General features: G+C 42.2%; 2 protein-coding genes and 1 pseudogene across 9 annotated transcripts in view; 2 read left to right on the forward strand and 1 right to left on the reverse strand.

Annotated features, from left to right (window-relative positions):
- Positions 1-1,569: 1,569 nt before the first annotated feature.
- MTRF1 (mitochondrial translation release factor 1) lies at positions 1,570-23,067 on the reverse strand. Of its 7 annotated transcripts, none has more exons than XM_074815600.1 (11): positions 22,895-22,964; positions 16,394-16,491; positions 14,760-15,218; positions 10,972-11,063; positions 10,040-10,121; positions 9,700-9,807; positions 9,436-9,608; positions 7,536-7,653; positions 6,224-6,360; positions 4,448-4,546; positions 1,570-3,125 (listed from the first exon to the last, which is right to left on the reverse strand). In XM_074815600.1, the coding sequence occupies exons 3-11, from the start codon at positions 15,193-15,195 to the stop codon at positions 3,006-3,008; spliced, it is 1,365 nt and encodes a 454-aa protein (XP_074671701.1). In that variant the 5' UTR covers positions 15,196-15,218; positions 16,394-16,491; positions 22,895-22,964; the 3' UTR covers positions 1,570-3,005. The 7 variants fall into 7 exon arrangements, with proteins under 7 accessions (XP_074671701.1, XP_074671702.1, XP_074671698.1 ...); XM_074815601.1 differs by lacking the exon at positions 22,895-22,964 and adding an exon at positions 17,745-17,763; XM_074815597.1 differs by lacking the exon at positions 16,394-16,491 and having other exon boundaries at positions 22,895-23,067.
- LOC141920042 (large ribosomal subunit protein eL30-like) lies at positions 17,843-20,913 on the forward strand (annotated as a pseudogene).
- Positions 21,764-24,077, forward strand: part of NAA16 (N-alpha-acetyltransferase 16, NatA auxiliary subunit) — a 74,914-nt gene continuing 72,600 nt past the window's right edge. The window contains exon 1 of one of the 2 annotated variants that reach the window (XM_074815590.1): positions 21,764-22,525. Coding sequence is in view for 1 of the 2 variants with exons in the window: in XM_074815589.1 (XP_074671690.1) it covers positions 22,896-22,949 (54 nt within the window). In the remaining variant the exon portion in view is untranslated. Of the gene's footprint in view, positions 22,526-22,608; positions 22,950-24,077 lie in introns of those variants that run through there. The other variant, XM_074815589.1, reaches the window with a different exon arrangement.

Below are 24,077 nucleotides of genomic sequence, written 5' to 3' on the forward strand. Positions count from 1 at the left end.
AGGTACCAGGGCTGTTCTGCAGAGGGCAAGTCTCCATCTTTTCCCTGGCAGAAAAAAAGCTACTTCCAGGCACAGCTTTTCTCTGGCTTCCTTCTTTGCTGGGCGAGGCGCTGCGGCTTGAGACCTCAGCAGGGAAATGAAGGGAGAGCTGGGAACTGCATCTCCTGGCAGTCAGCAGGCGCTGGAGAGAGATAAAGTCGGTGCCTTGCACCAGCTGCAACACCACGCCCGCGCGTGAGGTCTCCGCTATGCACGTTGATGATCTCGAGGGGAAGCCAGGCGGGCCGGCGGAATTTTGTTCTCGTTGTTGTAACACTATTTGACAACAAAATGCAAAGCTGCAGGAGAAGGCTGTTTCTATCAGATGAACCTGCCCTTGCTCTGCTCTCCCACAACCAGTTGCTGACTTCCAAGGAGCCGCTTCCCCTTTCCTTCTCCTCCCTGTGCTTATCATAATTTTCCCTGCTAGTGATTTCACTGCAGAAAGTCATGGCTGCTTGTAGGAACTGAAAAGCCCAAGTTCAGAGTATTCCATCCTGAAAATGCCTCAGAGGTGGCATCGTTACACCTCACATCCCTTCCTTGAGGACACGTGCCAGCCCACAGCCAAACCCCATCACAGCCTCTTAGCTCTTCCATCCCAGAGAAAGACTGGGGTGGAAGAACTTAGAATAAAATATGGCTTCAAATAATATTTTGTAAGTTAGGCAAAAACAGCTTCAAATAATGCTTTCTCAAAGAGGAGAAACCAGTATATCTGGTTTTAGTAAAGCAGAGCATTGCAGGCAATGACCTCCTGTAGAAGTGGGTCTGCTCTGTATCGAATCCTCTGTCATACCTGAGCGTAGCCATACTTTACAGTCATATACAGGTAGGAGCGACTGCAGGACAAGCTTAATAAGACAAAGGTCATTCATCAGAATGCACCGGACCAGGCTGGGAGAAGGGATTTAGCTCCCAAATTTCAATGCCTACATTGGGGACATTCAACATTTAGTAGTAGAGGGGAGCTGCTTTCTGCTTTCCCCTTTCACTCTGCACAAAACCAACAACAAAGAAAGGCTACAGAAAATTAATTAACTTAATTGCAAATATCTCTAAGGTCCTGCCATCAAAACATGACCATCTTTCTTCCAGTAAAATAAAGTGGGCTCTTTTTTTAAAAGTGTTTCAGTAGTTTTTCATAGTAAAGAACTTCATAGGCATTAACTAATCCTAGAAGTAGAATCTGATTATTTAAAATGCATACTTTAAGCAGTCTCTACAGTTGTTCAAGATATATATAATTAATAAAATAAATTGGTTTGCATCATGAAAGCGAGCATGGTAATTGATAAGCATGTTAATTGGATACTCTCCTACTACAGCTGATCGTACTAGTTATTGCCAGTCTGTCAGCACCGTGTACGTGCAAGCTGAGTCGCATATCTTCCTGGAGGTTTTTTTTTCTGAACTGCTTACTGCAAGAAGTCAAAGTTCAAGTGTGCAAATGACTTAAATTGCATGGTAGTATGTTTCCTGATTGACTTACCAAGCTATAAATTTAAAAAAAAAAAAAAAAAACCCAAACAAAAACCAAAAGCTTTTTTAATTAAAGTGTTGGAAGCAAATCAAAAATCATCGCACAAAGCTTGCTGATAAGAATGTGCAAACACACAAAAGAATTGAAAAATAATTCTAGAATTGAGAAACTGAGTATAGTTTTCCTGCTTTTTTCCTCGTACAAATTCTGTCTTTCTTAATATAGCTGAATAAAGTTAAAACCATTGTTTGTTATATATACAGTAGTAAAACCTACACCATTTACAAGAACTCAGTATTGAAATATTTTTTTTTCTTAAATGACATTTTCTCAGTCCTGTATCATTCATGATTACAAAATAAATGTGCAAATACAAATCAACCACGAGGCACAATTTAAATCATCGCAATGAATTGATTCTTCACATGCAAAAGATTGTGCAGAGCAGCTTTATAGCATACCCTGGGAAGAGCAGGAGAAGAAGAGAACACCTTGATCCAGCAAGTCAACCCAGTTCAGTAGAGCAGTTGCATATATTTCTGTAATGTTTAACATGTGAGTATTCCTGAACCACCGTGTACAACTACTACACACGTGTGCCTGCCAGCATACTGTGCAACACGCGCTTAGGTGAAAAAATGAACCCAAGTCCTATTACAGCCAAGTGTGCTTTATAGATACTTGGATCGCCCTCGGGGACAGGCACACATTCCCAACGGCATCAAGACAGAAACTGAACTCCAGAGCTACCTGATTTGCTAAAATGCATCTACATTATGAACTTGTTTTCTCTGCCAAGAAGCAGGGAGCTGCCTGTTATCACTGCTGAACTCTTTCCAGAATTTCATCAACTTACTTTGAAACTAGAACACATACTTTTACACAGAATCGCAGCATGTGGTCCAGACCCACCCTAAGCTGACCCAAAAATGGCTGGAGGAAAGCTGACAGGCTTCTCTCTTAAGATTCTGGCCCCTTGCCCGAGATCGCTCCCTTTGCTTTTGTATATTCACTCTAAAAAATAAAGCACCAAAATGCAGAATTATTTTTAAGGGTCTACATTCAGGAAGTTCACTCAATCAATGGATAAAAACAAGTAGTATTCATAAGGCCAGATTCCAGACTATGTTTGGGAAGCTCAGGTTCTTTCACCTGGAAAGGAACATCTCCCACCCCCAAAACAAAAAGTGCACTATGTAGTATTTCTTCAGCTCCATCACCATGATTTTGTATCTTCCCAGCTGCAATGTGGTCAAAAAAAGGACGAGCTTAACAAAGCCCCACTGCAGAGACAGGAGGTATGTGCACACAGCACTCCAAGCTTGTTCTTTCTGCTAGGACTGCTGTAATAACTCATTTGCACCAAAATATAAACAAGAGTAGTATTACACACTGAAAAACAGGCATAGATTTTAATCAATCTATCATCTAACAAATACATCCATTTTATTTTGCTACTGAACACAACATTTCTGCTTTAACTCTACATAAGGTCTTTAGCAGCCTGCAAATTTTCTAGATATTCGGTGACAGCCTCTATCTCTGCATACTCCAGTAGTCTGTTGATTAGCTTATCCAATGCTTCTTTCCCACTTAGAATTTCCTATGAAAAAAAATAAAACCAGACAAAAGCATTACTGACTGTACATCCGCATTATTCTGAAATGCTGACTACTCCAAGGAGGAGCTGCTGGAATGCACTTTGCCTGGAGTCTTATCTTGGTGCATCCACTTGCTGGTCTTTGCGGCTCCCCCACGTGAAAGCCACACGGCGTGGCAGTGCGCAGCAGCGGGACTTCAGCTGGCTGCCTGTGAAAAGCACGTTGATTCTGGCAGCAACAAAAGGAGCTACTGGTGCCTTCCTGCCATGCTTTCATGTTACAACCCAGGCATTCACATGAAAATCCTCTCGCAAGAACAATCAAGCACTGAAGAACCTAATTCAAATACTGTTGTTCATGTCAAGAACTAGTTTGTTTTGCAAGCAAAGTTCAACTAACTTTTGTTAGGCAGTTTACCGTTTCAGTTTCACTCAAGAAAAGTAACGAGTTCCCAATGCTAAGTAACGGAAAAGCTCGACTAACAAAAGTCATTTTTATGCAATCGTGGAACTTCTTCGCACTCTCTTCCTCCATGGTATTTGTGTACCTGTTCCCCACTCCATTAAGTATGAACCGCTCCATATTGAGCATGCCCTGTGCTCTCTGAAGTTACCCAGGACACCTGTGGGTACATTTTGAAAAGTATTGCTCCTTACGCAACAGCACTTACAGTAAACTGAATACCTAATCCAAAATATTGAAGGGTCACCCTAAACTTTGTCCTAAAACTCGAAACATTTTCATAAATTTAACACACAAAAAAGCATTGTTTGGTATTTGTTTCCCTGTTTAAAATAAAAGATTCAAGCCATGTGTAGAGAACTAAGACTTCACATAATCTTAAAATGAAAGCATTCAGTTTCAGTTTCTTTTAACTGTGGTCTGCAAGGCAGACATAGAAGAAAAGTTTTTATCTTTCTTCACTCTGACATTAGGAGGAGGAAAGAATGGCTTAACAAAAAAAAACCTTCCTTCATGTCAGGTTTTTCTTTTGGATGTACTAAGCTTCAAGAATCTCAAATGTCACTTGCCCAGTCTGGCTGAGGGACTCATGGAGTTCACTGACTACATGCTTGATCGTTTTTCACTAATATACTAGGAGAAAAATGCACAGAGAAGTAGGCCAATGAGTTATACCCTGTGCCAAACATCTTTACAATAAGGCAGGAAAGAAAGTTTAAGCTTTCTAAATCGACGATGTTCTGTCAGAACACAACTAGCTATCTGATTTAATATATATTAAATTGTTTTCACTAAGTTATTTTTTTCTTCTTATGGTACACATAAGTTTCTAACTTTAAATACTCTCACGAGCAACCGTTACCTTGATATCACGTGCATCATATGAGATCCTGTGGTCAGTGACTCGGTCCTGGGTGAAGTTATAAGTACGAATTCTCTCTGACTGGGCTCTTGTTCCCAACTGTAGTGAAGCAGCAAAAAACAAATTCTATTATATTTTAAAAAATTAAATCAAATACTACTCTAAAACAGTATACCTAGAATAAACTTTAACAGATCAGCCTGTTCCAGCTACAAACCCAGTTGTCACTGGCTTAGCATATTTTTTTTTTAAATATTGTGGCATTACTAAACTGTATTATTTGTGATTCTGTATCACAGACCAAGTTTTTACATCCTCTAGTACATTTCTGTTCCAGTTCTGTAGCTGGAAAAATTATGTAACTCTCAAAAGTCACATAAGGCAAGAGATAGGTCTATATGAGTCCTTAGTTCAAAACTGTAAGAGTGGTTTTCTTTTTTGGGGGGGTGTGGCTCCCACAGAAAATAATGAAAGTAGGCTCTGTTAACAACAGAAGCAACACAGTCAAATGTGTGGCAAAGCAGATCCACTAACGTTTGGCTGTCAGAAATTAGCACTGAAAGAGGGGTAAATTAAGAATAGAAAGAGTAGTCCTCTAGTGGTAAAGTGCGAGAATGCAAGCAATTCTAAAAGTTTTAAAACAGAAATCCAAATGTAGCATTGTTGTGTGGTTAAATGCTTTATTAAAATGGGAAATTAAATGCTAAAAACTGCTTAAAGAAATGGTGGGGTCTTTTTCAATGGGCCTTTTTGAAAATTTCATCTGCAGCCAAAGTGTATTTGAAAACAACGAATTTATTGAATAAATTCTGAAACATTAGGAAAGGTAATTTGCTTTTGCCTGATTTTCTGTAGTATTTATATAAATGTACATCTAAGTCCTTTATGCAGCTTTGAAGGCTCTCAAGCTAAAATTAATAACAAAAGATAAATGGCTCACTGCTTGCAATGACTGGGTTAATAATCTGCAGGAACAATACACTTAAATGCAACCTGAAATTAGGGATTAAATAGCTAAAATGGAAACTTTGGAGTACTGAACAATTCCATAATTCTGAAGTATTTTTATTCCTGTCCATCACTGTTGAAGTTTGCACCACCAATGGGAAAATACTCAAAGAATGGGAAAATACTCAAAGAATGGGAAAAGAATGAGAATGGGAAAATACTCAAAGAATGGGAAAAGAATGATAGCACATTTCAAGAGAAAAGCATGCTTTGCAGCATAACTTGAAGTAACTCTTTTATGGAAGCTGTTTCTTCCTTAAGAGGTTACCAAAACCATACCAAATGAACTGCTACCTAACTGTGTAGTTGCAGGATTGTTTATATACTTGTTTCTTTCAAAAGCTCTCTATGGTCTTATCAAATACTCTGGTTTAGAAACAGGTTAAAAGACAACTTTGAGAAATTTTGATCCTAGTTTTCATGGAAAATAACTTTTTACTGATGCTCTATTTGTGTAACTCTGGCCTTAATAGGGGGATTCAGTATATGACGTTGAGTGTTGCCTTTTGGATAATTCCACCTAGTCTTTTGACTCTTTTCTTTCCAGCTATAGTTGATGTCTCTTTTTCATTGCCTGAGAAGTCTACAATAGCATTGAACTGGGATAAGTAAACTCAGACTTACCATTTTAAAAAACAAGATTCTCTTTTGTAAGCACACATGGTGAGACACACACACTCGCTTGCTCTGTCACCGTCACTCAAAAAGATCAGAAAAAAATCTACAGCATAGCACCCTCTCCAAATTTCAGGAATTGCATGTTCTCACCTGCAGTTTTCTGGCACTCTGCTCTTGACTTAGTTGTTTTTCAATGATCTGCTGGTACAGCTTAGCTCTCAGTGTCTGCAGAGCTATTTCCTTGTTTATCTGCTGCGATCGCTCCTGCTGGCACTCAACTGTTAGTCCTTTACAGAGGGATTCAAGAGAGCTCAGATCAAAAGACCATTATAACAAAGAGGAAACAAGATAAATTAATTCTAACACATTAGGCAAATGAAATGTCCTAGAGTGCTGGTTTGTAGGGTCTTTCAGATGTAGGATAAAAAGTCATTTTAACACACTGGCCAGAACCACTAGTATGTTTTTAAACTCTTTAGAGCTGCACCAGGGGCCTTTCTACAGTACTACAGAAAAGTCAGGGATATTTTAAAATTTCATGAAGTAAACAAGTTCCTGATGTTGTCTCCAGAAAACAGGTTCACTCCAATTAGCTATCACACGTGAAAAATGTAATTTGCACAGTCTACAGAAACATGTTTAAAACAATGTAACATAAGTTTTTAAAGTCTTAGTCTAGATAAACTCTTGGAGAGTGGAAAATTCATTATTCTAGCAGAGAAGGGTGTCTAAACAATACTGGTGAGTCTTGAACTTAACTATGAATAATGAAGTAAAGTAAAATAAAGGTCTCCAAAAGAAATTTAGTACTTATTTTTACTTCTCGTTTGATTTCTGAAATAAAAAGGCATATAGAAAACAGCTGTTTTCAGGTCACTGCTGGAATTTCTTGAGCCTAAAGAGATTAGGACAGATAGAAGCCCACAGACTTTCAATAAAAACATATCCTGAGAAAGACAAGAGTGGTCTAGTCTATACACTACCTCTCCATCAGTACACATTTTCCTTCCTATTTAACATACGATAGCATTATCGAGTACTGAATGAAAATCTTCAAGCCTCCTTTTTTCTCAGTCACGTAACTACACAGGTTCCAGCCAATGGCCATTATTCCTGAAGGTACAGAGCATGCAGCACAAATTATGTACATCTTCCATCCCATCCCTGTCTCCCTCTATTTGTTCTTTTATCCTTCAAAGACAGTGTATTCATTAAACACTCCCTCTGAAGACAAAACTGGCATAGCAGCAGCTTGCTGACCACTGTGCCACTGGTACATATCCCTTTTCTCACACATTGCTTTGCTCCAAGAGGGGCAGAACCAGAAGGGGCTACTTCCTTTTTTTGGTATAAGGCCCAACCCTGCTGACTTAACTCTAAGAGACAACTTGCAGGATCACAAGCTTTCTCTTCAGGATACAGATTTAGGGTGATTAGAAGTAGGAAATACAGCCACACTTACCTGTGGGAAGGTGTACAAGTCTCACAGCGCTATCAGTTTTGTTAACATGTTGCCCTCCTGCTCCTTTAGCCCTGAACGTATCTATACGCAAATCTTTGGGATCCAGTTTAACATCAACCTAGAATCAAAGAAAATTACTACTTCCTGCTTACTCTAAAAATATTTTAATGTCAGTGATACTTGGTGTAAAAAAACCCCCGCTTCTCAAAAAATTGCTCCTTTACATCTGTTCCTAACAGCTATTATTATTATACTTCCAAAAAATGCAGTGTCAGATATCTCTGCAAAGCAAGTGATGCTTTAAATATTTCACTTATTTTTTCAAACTCTCACTCCAGGTCCTTCACAAAACAAGGTATATGTCCGTGTGGAACAAAAAAAATCAACAACTTTTTGTAAAACCACTAGCTTTGGCAGGGAGACTAAGAAAGAAGGAAATAATCAAAAATTACTTATAAATAGCAATGCAAGGATCTTGTTCATGAGTCAAGCCTGAATGATTCCTGCAACAGTGCTTAAATACATCTAACTGAGGAAAAAATGGGTGCATGCAGATCCAAGTAAGGACTGCAATGGAAATATGAGTCCATGATGACCTGGACTATAGTTTGTGCTCAGTGGATGGGAAAGGAACATTCAGATCTGATCAGTGTTGCAAGGAAAGTATTACAAGGAAGCAGAAAAATGTGCAGGGAAAGCCTACAGGATCCATTTTTGTTTATTTTGTGTGTACACTGCTGGTTTAAGTGAGAACTGATAGCGACAGTTCTCAGAAAGACTAGCCAACACACTCATTCAAATTCATAGCAGTCTGTCCTTGATTTAACAGGGAAGGACACCAATAATTTAAAGGAAACTAAAAAAATCAAAAGGACCTGCAGAATCACATTACTATGCAACACTGAGTATCTTCTTGGATATATTCCCTGTCTTAATACACGACGTATTTTTAAATTGGCTTACTGTCCTGGTTTCAGCTGGGTTTGAGTTAATTTCTTCCTAGGAGCTGATACAGTGCTAGGTTTTAGATTTAGTGTGAAAATAATGTTGTAACACACTGATGTTTTAGTTGTTGCTAAGTCACACTTATCCTAAGTTAACGATTTTTCTGCTTCCCATGCTCTGCCAGCAAACAGGTGTGTAAGAAGCTGGGAGGGGACATGGCTAGCACAGCTGATGGGAACTAGCCAAAGGGATATTCTATACCATAGAATGTCATGCCCAGTATATAAACTGGGGGGAGTTGGCGGGGAGGGGTGCATCGCTGCTCAGGTATCAGTCAGCAGATGGTGAACAATTGCATTTGGCATCACTTGTCTTCTTGGGCTTTATTTCTCTTTCTGCTATATTCCTTTTCACTACTACTACTACTATTACTAATAGTAATAATTTTTATTATTTATTGTTGTTGTTGTTATGTTTTACTTTATTTTAGGTATTAAACTGTTCTTATCTCAACCCACAAGTTCTACTTTTTTCCTGATTCTCCTCCTCATCCCACTGGGAGGGGGCAGAAGTGAGCGAGTGGCTGCATGGTGCTTAGCTGCTGGTCAGGGTTAAACCACGACACTTACTCACAGCAGTCAGCTTTGTGAGTGCTGGGGCTGGAATACTCATTGAAATGATCACGGATTTACATGCCATTTCAGGCCATAGAAAATCTCTGCAAAGTTGCTTCTGATGACCCATTTAAACATGTAAGGTACAGAGCCAAGGACTATCGCCTTCCAGAATCGGAGAACTTGCGGTTCACTTGCTGGGACTCGCACAAAGTGCTTGGGTATCAATAAAATCCCCAAACAGTAACAGTAACGTGGTTTTAAATAACACCTACTCCAATGCCAGAATGGGTGAGCAGGGATACACACTGCCTTACCACCCTGATTAACAGCTAGTTTACCTCCTCTGGCTGAGGGAGGACAATAACTGACATTGTCCCAGTGTGAATACGCTGCATTCTTGATGATAGACCCGTCTCAGGGATTCGCTGGACTCGATGAGTCCCTCCTTCATATTTCAGATGCCTGTAGACATCATCTCCCGAAATATGAGCAGCGGCATGATGCAACCCACCTAAAGAGACAAATAATGTGTGACAAATATAGCACAGAAACATTGCTTTTAATTTCACTGTCTTGGTGTAATATCTGAAGAACTACTGTACCTATCTCAGCTGGCATATAGTTCACAATGTCAAAAGTCCAACGTTTATAGTCTGCATAGTTCTGGTACATCTCAAACATTTCTTTAGTGAACTGTTGGCAGATGTCTCCTAAAAATATAAAGGCACTACAACTTAAATAGCAGCTCATAAAATGGCAGCCACTGGTTTTTAGATTTAGCTGCAACTCTAACCACAGTCATTAGACAGATTAATACTCTTCTTTAGAAAGCATTACTTTATACCATTAAAGTTATAAAAAGGCATTAAGAATAACCCATAACAGGTTTAATGAAGTTGGATGGAGGTTTGAAGTAATCTTTGCTGTGGGGACTTTGCTGACCTCCAGTTGTTCTGCCAGCTGTCACTTCTAATATGACATGACTTCTATCATATTTTTCCTTTGGCACTAGAAGCTGGAAAAGCTGAAAAGAAAAAAAAAAAAAAAAGAATGTCATTATCTCCTTCATGACTCTTATCTTGTCTTAAACAAATTTACAACCAGCCTTCAGAATTGTCACAGCTTGAGCACACACAACCACTGATCTTTTGGAAAACTAGTAGGTAGGACTAAAAAAGACAACATAGTAAGTAGGACTGTCCAATGGCCATTGCAACTCAGTGCAGCCAATGTGGAAATGGGATATGCTGATGCATCCACAGGAAAGCTAGCTGAAAATTCAATCCTGCAAAGTCAGGTGCCGGGTCACCCACTCCAGCCCAGCTACCTATGAACACAAAGTTATTAGCTATAACCCAGCCAATCTTTACATCAATCTTCTTTTTCAGAAAGTCCCATTTCATATTATTTCAATCTGAACATAGAAATGAGCCTAAATGTAGAGATCTCCACTGAATTGTTTCAGCTTCTCTGCTTATAATTAATCTCCCCACTTATGGGGTGCTGTCAGCTGAAGAAAGACTGCAAGTTCCAATCAGAAGTCTTTCAAGAATGCATGCTCCGCTGCCACAAACAGTTACTAGGATGTCACGTCAGGTCTTAATAGCACAGACTCACCATTTTTTTAATCCCCTTCAGCATCTGCAGACAGACAAGCAAGCAAGCAAAAATGACTAAAATAATAAGCTTCTAAGACACAGTTGTTAGTAAGAAGCTTACTAATAATTAATGTTGCCACTTCTTTTCAGGGAGAATACAGAAGCTGGACTTCTGTTTCATTAAACGCAAGCATCACAGTCTATTGGTAAGATCACAAAGGAACATTTGTCTGACATCTTTATTGACAAAGCTGTATAATTTTACCTCAGGCTCACCTTTCTGCACAACATGTTGATTTTTTTATCCAGGGTTTCCTTCTCTTCTAAGGCAAGCTCTAGAAGTTGTTTCTCATCTCTGCTATCTAGCTCTAAATTCCAACAATAGGAATAGATGTTAGCCAATCTCACCTAGCTCAGAGCAAATTGTAATACAGCTGTCCAAAGACATGCATCGCAGCACATAAAAGCTTGCAATTGCATTTTGCCAGCATGAAATAACAAATAAAAGCAGCCCAAGCGAGGATGCGTATTGCTAACTAAATGATCATATTTTTCAGGTGTGCTGGAAGGAGTAGCGGGTATCTTACCTTTCCATCTACCTTATGGCTCAAAGTCTGCATCAAATAGATGCCAGTGCCACCTGACAGTTACTCACTCTTAGTTATACCAATGGTTACTGACAGTCCAGGGGTAAATCCACAAATGGATTTAACAAAATATGTCAAAACATGCCTGGGAGACCTCACTTGGACTCTTTGCATTGCTGAAGGAGATTCCCTTCCCCCCTCTACAATCTCGAGTACTGTGTCCAGTTTTGAGCTCCCCAGTACAAGAAAGCCATGGAAATACTGGAGTGAGTCTAGTTGAGAACCATAAGGATGGTCAAGGACTGGAGCAAAGGATGTATGAGAAGAGGCTGAGAGAACTCTGTGCAACCTTAAGAAAAGCAGGGGTAGGGAAGGTTTCATTGTTGTGTACAACTACCTAACAGACATCAAAAAGATGGAGACAGACTCTGTATATCACGATAAAAGGAGACATCAACTGGAATACAGGAAATTCTGATTAGATATTAGGAATCTACTATCTTCACCTCAAGGGTGGTCAGACACTGGAACAGGGGCTCAGAGAGGTTGTAGGACCTTTATCCTTGGATATATTCCAAACTCAACTGGACAAGGCCCTGGGCAACCTGCTCTAACTGGTCCTGCTTTGAGCAGGACACCAGACCAAATGATCTTCAGAGGTCCTCTTCAAATTAAATTACTCGATTCTGTGAGTGGATTGCACCTTCCCACATTTTAGAGCTTACTACCATACTAGGAAACATTCTCAGGTAAAGCTAGCAGAAACTTCAAACCTTTTCTCCTATGGAGGCTCCAATTTACAATAATTAAAGATGCTGATCAGTTATCATTAGATTATACACTAAATAGAAACTCGGAAGACAGTTGGAGTCAAGTGGAAAACCTGCCACTGCCAAAACAGGGAGCACCCTCTCCTTTTCATCTTTCTTCCCACTGTTCTACCAGCTGAGGAGTGGCTCTGTCAGTGATCTCATCAGAAAGTAAATCAATTCAACATACCAAAAGAAAAAAAATAGGTCTGGTTAAATAAATGCATCTATTTTACCATGCCCAGTTGAACTAGATTTAATTTACAACCAGACAATTACCAGCACACTGGAGGAATGGGGGGAGACAGCTTTGAACAGCTGAGAGTGAGAGCGAGGGAAGAAAGCAACAAAGAGGAGGAGAAAGTCTCATGCCTTGTGGCCAGCATGGAAACCTCAGGTTTGTCTCAGATGCACCTTAAAACCATAAGACACTCAATAGTGGAATGCAACTCCTCGCCTTGCACGACCAGTCGCCTGAGCTCTGAGCTCTGGATTCTGCAGCAGGAATCAGGTATCTCAAAGGCAGATGCAAGGACCGCGGGATCCACATCTCTGGGCGTCTGGAGCCTGGTTCCCGTTCACACCAGCTAACACGCACGCACATTTACTGGTGGCCTCAGCAGCGAGTCTGAAGAACTAAGTGGGCTGGGATGTTCAATCAGCTTTGTATACTGGGCAAGGACAGCAGCAGCTCCTCCATATCATAGTTTTTAATTTATGCTCCAGGTTTTTTTGTAAGTAATAAAATAAATAAATAAAAGATGTCAGATCAACATTTGAACCTGGCATCCTGTGTACCTAAGGCAGAAACTGTATAAATTTCCCTACCAGTATGTCACAACTCCAACCTAAAGCTGGTACTGAATCAAAGGCTTCTAGCTGGTCCTAAAGGCATCATTACTGATTAGTTAGATAAACAGTATCAAATTAACTACTGTCAGCAGAGGTGAAAGAATGGTCTGGTGGTGACCAACGAGCTTAAGGTTCAAAGGACTGGTGTCCCATTCCTACCTCCCTCCAAACCTGACCTTTAAGAATTCACTTAATCTACTCCATGACTCACATCAGCAGTGGCAAAACAGGAAATAGTACTTTTCTGCTTTGCTGAGTGTTGCAAATATAAAATCCTATAGCAATTGTGAGGAGTTCAGGTACTACAGAGAAGAGGGTCAGTTAGGGAGCTAAATAGAAAACAAAGAGCAGTCAAATGAAGGGAACATCTGTGTTTTAACCTGGCCACATGATAAACAGTACAGATAGAATAACTGAGCTTCATTTAATTAACTTCTTGGCTGTGATTTTCTTTCGGTTTTTTATTTTTCCTTCTCTCAACTACAGCTCACTCCATTCATCCACATCATAATTTACGGAATTAGAAAAATTTTTCATTATATTTACTTGATCCAAAAATAGCCTTTTAAAGTTGAAGTATGAATTTTCCAGTGTTTTCTTAATACCTTCGAATTCTTCCATGGACATTTCTTCTTCAGTGTTAAATTTTTGTCCCTTTTCACCTTCACTCCTTTTCCTCTTTCTCCAGTGAAAAGAACTTGAGAGGGTTGGGGATTAAAACATTTCAATAACGACCTTTTTTTCCAAAAGCACAAACATCTAATTTCTAAAACTAAAGAATACAAATGCTTTCTATCTTTCTAAACAAGTTACCTTTTTACCAGCCTCATTTCAATATGGCTTTCACTGTTTTGTCAGCACCCCTTGGTTCTCCCTCTGAAAAGCACCATGAACTTTCATCATCCTCCATTTACACCGCTAGCTACCCATTTCTCCTGTCCTTTGCTTTTCCCTTGCTTCACTTCTTTAATGTAAGCAAGCCCCATCCTCTCCAGGCCAATGTTTCCCTCTCTTGGCTTAACACCTATCAGTGTAGCAGAATGGATTACATTTTTTCTTTCGTACTGTGTGCACCTCCTCACACTTCTAACAATGTGTTTTTCTCAAAATGTTGCACCATTACTTATTTTGTAAATTCTCTTACACCCTGTGTACTGTCTTATTCCTGAACGGTATCAAAAGCAACAACAATTTAAAATTCTTTTTTACCTCAGCTTCTACTGTAGCAGAATATTGAAAACCAGCAGTTTCTTAGACAACCATCAATTTTTATTCCTTGAAGGACTCCTCAAATATTTTCAAAGATATACTAGCTTTTGCCATTTAAATTGGAAGCTGACAATTCAGGGCCTAATGAAAGTTCATGTAATTTGCACAATAAGTACCAATGAACTGACTAGATGGAATCCCATTTTAAATAACACGGATGAAGTCCGCATCTATCAAATGTATTAGGCTCACTAAATTTTTTTCCTTCATTCACACTGCGCTTGGTTCTATCAAAAAACAACCTTAAAACAAAAATTTTCAGACTATTTCTGCTGGACAAGTAGCCCTGAGATTCCAGATGATACCTACTCTCCCAAGTTGGTTGTATTAAGACCTCAAACTGAAGTGAGGTGAGATGAAAAATGGAAGGATGTGGCTGGATGCAGAAAGCCCTAGCAGCATGCAAACTCCCAGGAGCAGGCAGGACCAGAGATTGTGCCAGGGCTGGCTTAACTTATTTAAAAGCTTTCCTCTCAGGCTGGGCAATGAAGTTTATTGCAAGCAAAGCTACTGTTCTGAAACAAGTAAGTAGATGTGTTCTCCTCACCTCTGCACATAGCGTTTAACTCCTGAAGTTCTCTTTCAGCCTCTCTGATTTCTTGAAATGCAGCTGCAATTGGGGACAGATTGGCCCATCTTGTCCTCAGGGCTTTTTGCTCCAAGTCATTTATTGAGTCAGCATTTAACAGATGACTAACCTGCTGGTATTCCTTGCTCAGAGTCTCCAGATACTTCTGCACAGTCTCATGCTTCCACAATGCTTGAATATCCTGATGTTTTTTCCTATGCCGACTGTTAAAAGACAGAGTGAATCTAGCTATGTCCAACAAAGATTTTGGCCTCCAAAATCCACAGTTGTGCAGTTCCACCACATAACCTATCTTCTTTGCAACAGGAGGGAGAAGACAGCTGTGAAGTTGACCATGACAGTAGCAACTGGCAAGCAGGCTCTTGAAAAGACAGACACTTTGGAAAGGTTTCATTTTGTTTCTTATTTTTCCTCTACCTGAAATTAAAAGTAGACATTATGTGGAGAAGTGTCACTATCTAGAAAAAGAGAGCATTCTATTAAACAAACAAACAAACAAACCCAAATAAACACAAGAAAGAACTGTATCAAGCCCAAATCCTGTTCTTGATTACACCAATACAAATGCAACTGTCATGGACAAAACTACTCCTGTTTTAGTCCTGGTTTAAACCAGAAACTCTCATCAGCACCGTTGTACTGCCTGAGGGTTGGAAAAGGTCTCTTCCCTCACCTCCTCAAACAGTTTATTTATGCTGTGGAAAAGCTACTGTAGATGTGGCTTTACAGACAACAGCTTCATTTTGCCATATGTCTCAAATGGAAAAATCCAACCATTTCATGCCTTACTGGCAAAAGCAAAATGTTGCTGAGACAAGAAAAATCTATACTAGAGGTATAGAATTCTATATAATGTATGAAATGTCCAGAATTACGTGCAAAATTATACCCACTACGATAACAGGATATAACTTTGACAGGAGGAAATTAGTACCCTCAAGCTGCCCTTGCAACAGATTAGTCAATAGGACTACAATCCACTTGCAAGAAACTACTCACCCATATAGGTACTATATAAGACATGGGAACAGTGCTTTATGTCCCCTGTATACTTCTTCCCACGAGATATTCACATATAAGTGACATAAATATTTTCCATCCAAAAAGTGAGCATGAAGCTGGTACTCTGAAATACAACCCCTGTATTTTTCTGAGATATTTGCCCTACAGTTTTGCAGGATACAGGCTCCCCTTAGCATCACTGTTGCTCTAGGAAAGATCTTTTCCTCTTCATTTTACATCACCAACATTGCAAACTATGTTATGAATTCTTACTGTGCTCTAAAAATTTATATTGAAGTGCAAGGGTCTACCAAGAGGACTAAATTGAAAACATTCATGTTCTAGGACTACTCGCACAGGAAAGGCTTAACAAATAAAGCAGCACTGTGCCACAATCCCATCTGTCTATGTTTTTTTACAAAAAAGTGGATTCAGAGAAAATGAGAGCATGAAACTTTTGCAACATACACTTCAGTTTTCTGGCACAATAATTTTTTACTCATCAGTGTAAGACCTTTTGTGCACCTTTAGACATTTTATTAACAAATTACTATAACATTCTAACTACTCAACTCACTTATTATCCTCACCTATTTACTTTTGTCCATTTGTTCACAATGAAGAAAGAGCAATATGCAGTAAAGCCAGAAGCACTGCATCTTGCTTGCCTGGATCTCTGTTTTATCACCTACAGAAGGAGGGAAGGGCCTTTATTCTACTTCTGCACCTTCCCCAGATTCCCCAGCCAGCAGGTGCTACCAAACCCATAGCGGCAACTCCAGGACTGCTTTAATTTACAGAAAGCCAACGATACCCCTCATGAATTGTTCTGGTGACTAAAACCAGCTGTAGCAGAGGGATCATGTTCCCTTCACCAGGTACACAGCAAAAGGCACAAATCTGGCTCATCATCTACAACCCTGGATTTAGTTGCTCAGGGGCATGTGTAGACTCAATTCCAAGAGACCTAATCCTGTTGATGACACCAGAGTTGCTTCAGATCAGCATGGCCCATCGTCATTTGGTCAAGTGCTAACCATCAGTAACTCATTTTTAAAATATTAATGTTATCTTTTATGTTATTTATTGATCATAACCCTCTCTATTTTTTTACTGGTGTAGTTAAGAAGTGACGTATTCAAATAATAGCAGATTTGTAGTACTGTTCTGCCTGAGCTCTCAGAAATAAAATTCTTGGTTTTAAATGCCTAAAACCCGTAAATAATTGCATGATACTGGCCTTGAAGGAAGTCAGAAATTTCAAAATAACTTGGCTGTGTTAAATAAAAAAGGTATCTCCTGTTCAGAGAGATGTTGCTGCATTACAGAAATAAGCACACATAAAACTTTTACAGAGCTATGAGCAGTAGATGACCTATTAACTGCTTTCCAAACCAGATTTTGATAACTTTATGTGACAAAATTACCCCATGCACATCACAAATCAAAACCAGTAAGCAAAAGTGAAAACTGTAATGGTCTTTAATAACAAAAAAAAAAATCCAGACAGGAAAGGGTTATTAATATTGTGAACACTTTAAGAGGTTTTAGAAATAATTTCTAACAATCAAAGATGTTATTAACTCCATGCAACTCAATTCAGACACATAAGAATATGTAGGTACACGGAAGGAGCATGTATTTCCATAGACACTGTAACAGGAACTGCTCAGGGCCCTGCCTCCGAGGCCACCTTTCACACACCTCTGCCTCCCACCACAGCTACCCCGAGCAAAGTCCCCGAAAATCGTGCACGAAGTCCCCTGGCAGCCCTTCCCCATTGCAGGGGTTACGCATGGATGGGGAATACAGGGCTGCAGAGCAGGCAGGAGCCGGCAGGAGCCGGCAGGAGCAGGCAGAGACTGCATGGCAGCGGAGGGTGGCTGCGAGGGGTATGGGGGCTCCACTCCCCAGCACCCATCAAGGAGCTTTAGCACTCACCATCCGCCGGCACACGTCACTCACCGCCAGACGGATCCTGCCTCAAAACACGAGGCCATGGCGACGGGAAGCAGAGCAAAAGGACTCCCAGTCCCAGCATGCCTGCTCAAAAACACAACTCCCGGCGTGCTTCGGCTCAGGCCCGCGTGGCCGGCCGGCCCTCCGCATCACGGCCAGCCCGCGGAGGCACGGGGGACACTCACCAAAGGGCTGCGAGCGTCGCTTGAGCAATGCTATTGGTAAAGGCAGGCTTTGCTTCGCTTTGTGAAACAAGCCCCGGAATAAAAAATGGGGAAAGTGACCTTAAAAGTAGCTCTTCATTTTCGGTATCTTCCTCACAGCTGCACAGTAACACACTCTGACTTCAGCAACACTTTGGGAGAAATGGCAAGAGTAACAACAAATGGGAATACTCACTTCTGTTTCCAGCTTCTAAGCTGTTGTATTACATACACTTTACTGTGTATTTTTCCAAAACATGGGTTGAAAATAAATGTCATTTCAAATCTGGTTATTAAAAGATTCATTTCAGAGAAGTTTGTATAAAACAACATTAAGTTCCACTTTATGTCTAAGCTCACTATTCAATTATATTTAAAATGAATTATTACTACACTACTAAAGACAAACACCAGTTACAAAATATTAATAAACACAATCATTCAGATTATCATTATGCTAATAGGATGCAGCTTCCTAATAAGGTATGTTTAAAAACATACTATGTATATGCACATTTTAATAGATAATATTAAACAGATTATACAACTACCTCCTTAAATGTATTTGCATTTTAAAAAGACTTAAGTAACATTGTTTTTTTATACCTGTGATCACCCAAAAAAACGTCTTCCCAGCTACTATCGTTCAACAGGATTAAAAAAAAAGGTAAAAATTTGGTATTTGGCACACAGAATATCATTGGTGACATAAATATTCCAAAAGACTGAAAATGAGACTAATCAACTGAGGATTTGGATCAAACCTCATCAGCACATGAATGACAACTAACCACTTGTTTAGGTCGGAGGACAGATACTGGCTCTGCTCCATCCAAGGCAGTCAGATTAAAAGGATCTTCCAGAGAGTGGGACCCACCCCAGAGCTGATCCAATCTACAAAAGGGCCACAGCAAACAGCAGCCTGAAACCTCAAAGGCGCTTCCCCAGGCCCGCAGCTGTAGTGCTGCACCATGAGAGACACCATCGTCCAGACGCTGTCCCCACCACACCTCACTCTTCTTCCACTATGACTTAGACCTCAGTGAAATGAAGAAATAAAATTATCCTTGCATTGGGACTCTAAATATGCAATCTGATACTTACAAATCTTGGGAAGGTAATCTATAGGAGGACAATTGAGAAGCTAATGAGAACATGAAAACTGTAAGCAGACCACACACTCAAAAATTGATTTTAAAAGAAGAGGGTAGGCCAAGGAAAATCAAATCAGCTTCTACTCCAGCCGGTAATGGTTCTTACATTAAATCCTCGGATTAAAAGTGATCGTGATTCAGTTTTTATTATGCCTTGGTGGCAAGTTCTTTAACTTCAAGTGTGAAAATAGAAACTGTAACAAACACTCAGCCTTCCCTACCAGGCAGCAGACCATGCAGGGACTGCATGGCCAAGACGAGGGCTGGACTCTGTCCTGTCAGAAGGGTTGCCAGATATACTGTCAACCACAGGACCTAGACCATGCATCTCATATTCAAAACATGTAAGATACACCCCTTCCCCATATTTACAATATGATTTTATAATGCAATAAAGGAATTGAGTATGAAGGATGGGAAATCTCATTGCTGTCTGTGTTTCTACCCTGTTATGGTTTGCTTTGATGCCTTAAAACCTGGGTGGCCAAAGCAGCTGCCTATGGAGCCAGTGAGGACCAGGGGTTGTTACGGGGCGGAGGCTGCTTGGGGCAGGGTGGCACTGCCTTCCTCGGCAGCCCACAGGGACGTTGGGTGCAGAAGGGAAGAGCCACAGCAGAAATACAGCAGGGCTGCAGGGCTTCGGCACAAACATGGCCACCCTGTACTTTAAAATCTGGCAATCCTAAACTGCCAATTGCTTTAGAAACTGGAAGCAAAGAAATGGCTCAACAGACAAAACAGGCTCCAGGCCTTACAATATGCTTGGCTTGAAGGCAATTCCATCCCCACACGGAGGCCCTTTTTCGCTCAGGGGGCCCTAACCGGGTTTAGAGATCTGCAAGCATCATGCCCCAACTTCTACAGATACCAACTAACATTGACAGGTCACAGAGTGAAGTGAGAGACAGGGCAAAATCACAAGCTTGTTATAATGTATATATCACTTTAATATTGCTCCCCCCTTTCGACCCAAACAGTTTGTCAACAGACTTCTGAATTCTTTCTGTTTGAAGGAAAAACTGGTGACAGAATCATACGCGTCTTGAATACAGTCCTGTTTATTAACAAAGCCTGTAGAAAGAGCTTTGTTTTGCCCAGCACAGTGGGATTAAATGACAAGAAGTTTTCTTGACTGCGCTCCCAAACCTCACTTTCAACTAGAGCTCTGCCTCCCGCAAAAGCCCGTTTCTTTGTTCAATTCTCTCCCAGCTAGTCTACAGACATTTCTTTTATTGCCTCCTTGCTTTTCTTTTCTTGCTGCTTTTAACACAGATTTTTAATACAGACACGTGTCTAAATGCAAATCAAACCCCTGCCTCTTATTTGCAATTTGCCTATTTTCAGTTTCTTTCTAGTATTTGGACTAGCAGGAAACTGAGACCTTTAGCTGTCAAGAATAGCCACCAAAGGTCCACCTAACACAGGATTTGCCTGACCATCTTGGAGATCCATATGTTTATCACTCAACCTAACCAGAGGCATAACATGCCTTTTGCTAAGAAAGAAAACTAGAGTTCATAAAGTCAAGGCTTCAGCTTGTTATAAAAAGTGCTGAATACATGCTGTGGTACAAACAAGCTCTGAAATTGATGCAGCAGGCCAAAGTCAAGTTGGCCATCCTTGTCAACAGTACTCCCACTCTGAAATAATCCGAGACCGAATACAGCAGTACTACACCATATAGCAGAAAGAAGAGTGAATTGGGTCAGCATGTGAAAAATACACATACTAGTATCAGTGATCCAGCCGACTGACATCAACAGAAGCATGCCAGAATAAAAAAGTGAGAAATAAACACAATAAAGTTATTCCTTTGACAAAGAAACTTATTACAGACCATATGTCTAAACAGATTAACAAAACAACGCTGAAAACAACCACCATCCATAAAAACAGTGGCCATAAACTGATGCTCAGCTAAGAAGACCTAGGAAAGCATATGCTGTACTTTAATATTCTCCTCACCTTTGCTATTTTAATCTCAGGAGTCTTCGTAAGCCTACCACATTTACTTTTTTCTAATTAGTTAGTAGCCCCCAAGTTAGGCCGTCATCCAGGTTACTCTCCTCCAAGAAATTGTCCACTCTCTTGTTCCCTCCTTTAGCCTGAAAATAAAGCAGCTATCTTGTCCATCAGCTTCAGCAAGGCTTGTGACAAGTCAAAGACATGCTGCTTGGGATCCTCAGTCACAGTCACGTAGTCACCTACTTTATGTGTAACCAAACAAAGTATATTAAGTACACAGCTTTTCTAACTGGCTCTTGTTACATACTATGTTCCACACACTTGCTTTACTGTGCGTATCTACCACGTTCATCATCTGGAATGGATGGTAGGCAGATAACCATATTACTACAAAATTAATATCCTTTTAAAACATACCAAAATATAATTAATATTTTAAAGGGTAATTACATAAACAGAGATTCTCATTGAAGCTGCCTATTTTTTTCCCTGTAAGATGGTCTTTTTAATTGGTTGCAACCTTGACAGTTTAACCAGTTTTCCTTCCAAGTAAATGCCCCAGGACATGTGGGTTTAGTGTTTCCTGTTGTGTTGGGTTTTTTTTTAATTTTTACAAAGATTCATTTAAGAGCAATTTCTGAGAATAACCAGAAGAAAAATTTATTTTCAAAAGACCTTAAACCTCCTTTGGTGAAGGAGCCAAGCCATGAATAAATGCTTACTGTTCTAAGCATGCACGATAGTGCTGGGAAGTTTTACATAACCAGCTGCTGAAAAATGCATTAATGCAATAGATGACATCCCTGCTTGCTAAAAGTCTGACGGGTAAGTTTGCTGTTGTTTCCTTAAATACCAGCCAGGGCACAGCAAGCACGCAGCCTCTCAAAGCTCTGCAGTTTACAGAGACTTTGCTCTCTTCCAATAATACCTCCCAGGCTTTCAGGCAGCCTGGCTCTCCAAAATACCAATTTAATCGAGCTGTTGGGACGGTGGCCACTAAAACTAGATTAGTAGGGGCAAAAAAGCAGGGCAGCGAGCACACAAAGAAGAGACTTTCTCCCCTCCCAGCCACGGCCGGGAGAGGTCAAACGCTGCGAAACCCTCCGCACCCCGTTTCCACAGCCCCCGCCTTAGAAACAAACGTGACTCGGGCTTCGGGCGAGTGGGAGTTATTACTTGTTAACAACCTCCGCGGGTGGGAACCCCCTTCCCCCTCCTCCCCTCGGGGCGTTGGAGAGAGCTCCGCTCTTCGGGGCTCCCCGCCTCAGGGCCGCCCGCCGGCGGCCTCGCTCACGTCAGGTAACTCCCCTCAGGGCCGCCCAGTAGGGAGAGCTACAAACGACAAACAACAAAATCTCGCCTCAGGCCGGCAGGGTAAAGAGGATAAGCGGGAGAACGATGGGGAAGATCCCCTCACGCCCGACTCGACGCGGAAGGCGAGGTGGGGGGGTAGCGTGTGTGAGGGGGGAGCGGCGGGGGGCAGCGGTGCGCCTGCGCGGCGGGGACCCCGGCTGCCATTTTGCAGCGTCAGGCGGGCGGCGAGGCCTCCCCGGCAGCTGCGCAGAGGGGCCGCGCTCGCGCGCAGCGTCTGAGGGGAGCCGGCGGGGAGGGCGGTGCAGGCCAATGAGTTAAAGAGTCGCCGCCGCCGCCGCTCGGGCAGGACTCGCGCCGCTGCCGCCCCGCGGAGTTCGGGGTTTTCCTTCCCTCCTTCCCCCCACCCCCCCTTCCTCCCGACAGCCGCCCGGCCGCCCCCCCCCGCCCCGCCAGCCTCCCCTTTCTCCAGCCGTGCCTGCCCTGGGGCCGCTCGCACCATGCCGTCCGTGCCGCTGCCGCCCAAGGAGAGCAACCTCTTCAAGCGGATCCTGGTGAGCCACCGGCCCTGCTCCTCTCTCTCTTCTTTCCGCCGCCGCTTCTTCCTCCTCTTTCCTCTCGCACACCGGCCTTGCTCCGTGCCCTCCGACCCGCGGCGCGGGTTACTTCGCCCGCTGCCGGAGTTGACTCCGGCGGAGCGAAAAAGGATGCGGCGGCCGCGCTCGCTCGCGGGGGGAGACGGGTGCTACCGCCGCCTCCTCGTCCCGGTTCGTCCCCGTTTCCTTCCTTTGTCTGGGCCCCGCCGAGCAGGCCGGGCGAGCCCCCTCGCCCGTCTGGGGGCCCGGGAAGGGCTGGTGTCGCCCCCGGCCGGGCGAGGGCGGGAAGGAGGGAGGGAGCAAGCCAGCCACCCGCCGCTCCCCTGGGGGCCGCCGTTCTCCTCCTCCCCGCCCGCGGCGGTAACTCTGGGGCCAGCTCTGGCTGTGGGACTCGGCATCGCGCCGCCGCCGCTCCGTCCCCCCGTCCCTCCCGCCGCAAGCGGGCGGCGGCCCTGCCGGCGGAGGCGGGCCGTTACCCGCGCCCGGAGCGGTCTTGCGGGCGGCTGGAACCGGGGGCTCGGGCGGAGCTGTCATCCCCCCCCGCCTGCCGCAGGCTGGGGTCTGGCGTAGGGGTTGGTGTCCTGCTCGCCGCAGTCGCCTCCTGGCCCCGGTCGCAGCGCTCGGGAGGGTGGAAGAAGACCTCGAAACATGGTGCAAGGGTTAGCAGGGATTCGGTGTTGCTAAGTTCATCTCCGTAGGTACTTCATTTTCAGTAAGAACGGCAGTTTTAGTGTGGGGACTACATCAGTGCTAGTTCAATGAGCAATCTTAAGTGTAGTTGAAGATGTCTGCTGCAGTAAAGTATCCTGACTCCACACGTCCTTTGGAAGACTTGTCTCAACTTTTACGTGCTGGGCTACTGTGACTCAATTATTATCTTGGGCTGCTTCAGCTCTGTGAGGCTTAATAGTGTAAAGGACACTTAGTATTTGTGAGGTAACTTTACAGAAAGAGCTCACTTTAACTGTAAGTTTCTACTCAATCGTATATTTTATAATGCTAGATCTTTATGGAAAGAAAAAAGCCTCCAGCCCTGCTCCCCCCAAGAAAAAAACCGCAATCCACACCAAAATACAAGAGTCGCCT

The sequence above is a fragment of the Strix aluco genome, chromosome 2 (genome assembly GCF_031877795.1).
Source record: "Strix aluco isolate bStrAlu1 chromosome 2, bStrAlu1.hap1, whole genome shotgun sequence".
Classification (NCBI taxonomy): domain Eukaryota; kingdom Metazoa; phylum Chordata; class Aves; order Strigiformes; family Strigidae; genus Strix; species Strix aluco.

Excerpts from the sequence above, each read along its gene's own strand:
- MTRF1 (XM_074815596.1), bottom strand. The coding sequence starts at position 17,844 with ATGCTGGGACTGGGAGTCCTTTTGCTCTGCTTCCCGTCGCCATGGCCT. Across the intron at positions 6,361-7,535 it reads ACTTGTACACCTTCCCACAG|GACTAACAGTTGAGTGCCAG; the intron begins GTAAGTGTGGCT and ends CCCTCTGTAAAG. Across the intron at positions 4,547-6,223 it reads AGAGTGCCAGAAAACTGCAG|TTGGGAACAAGAGCCCAGTC; the intron begins GTGAGAACATGC and ends GCTTCACTACAG.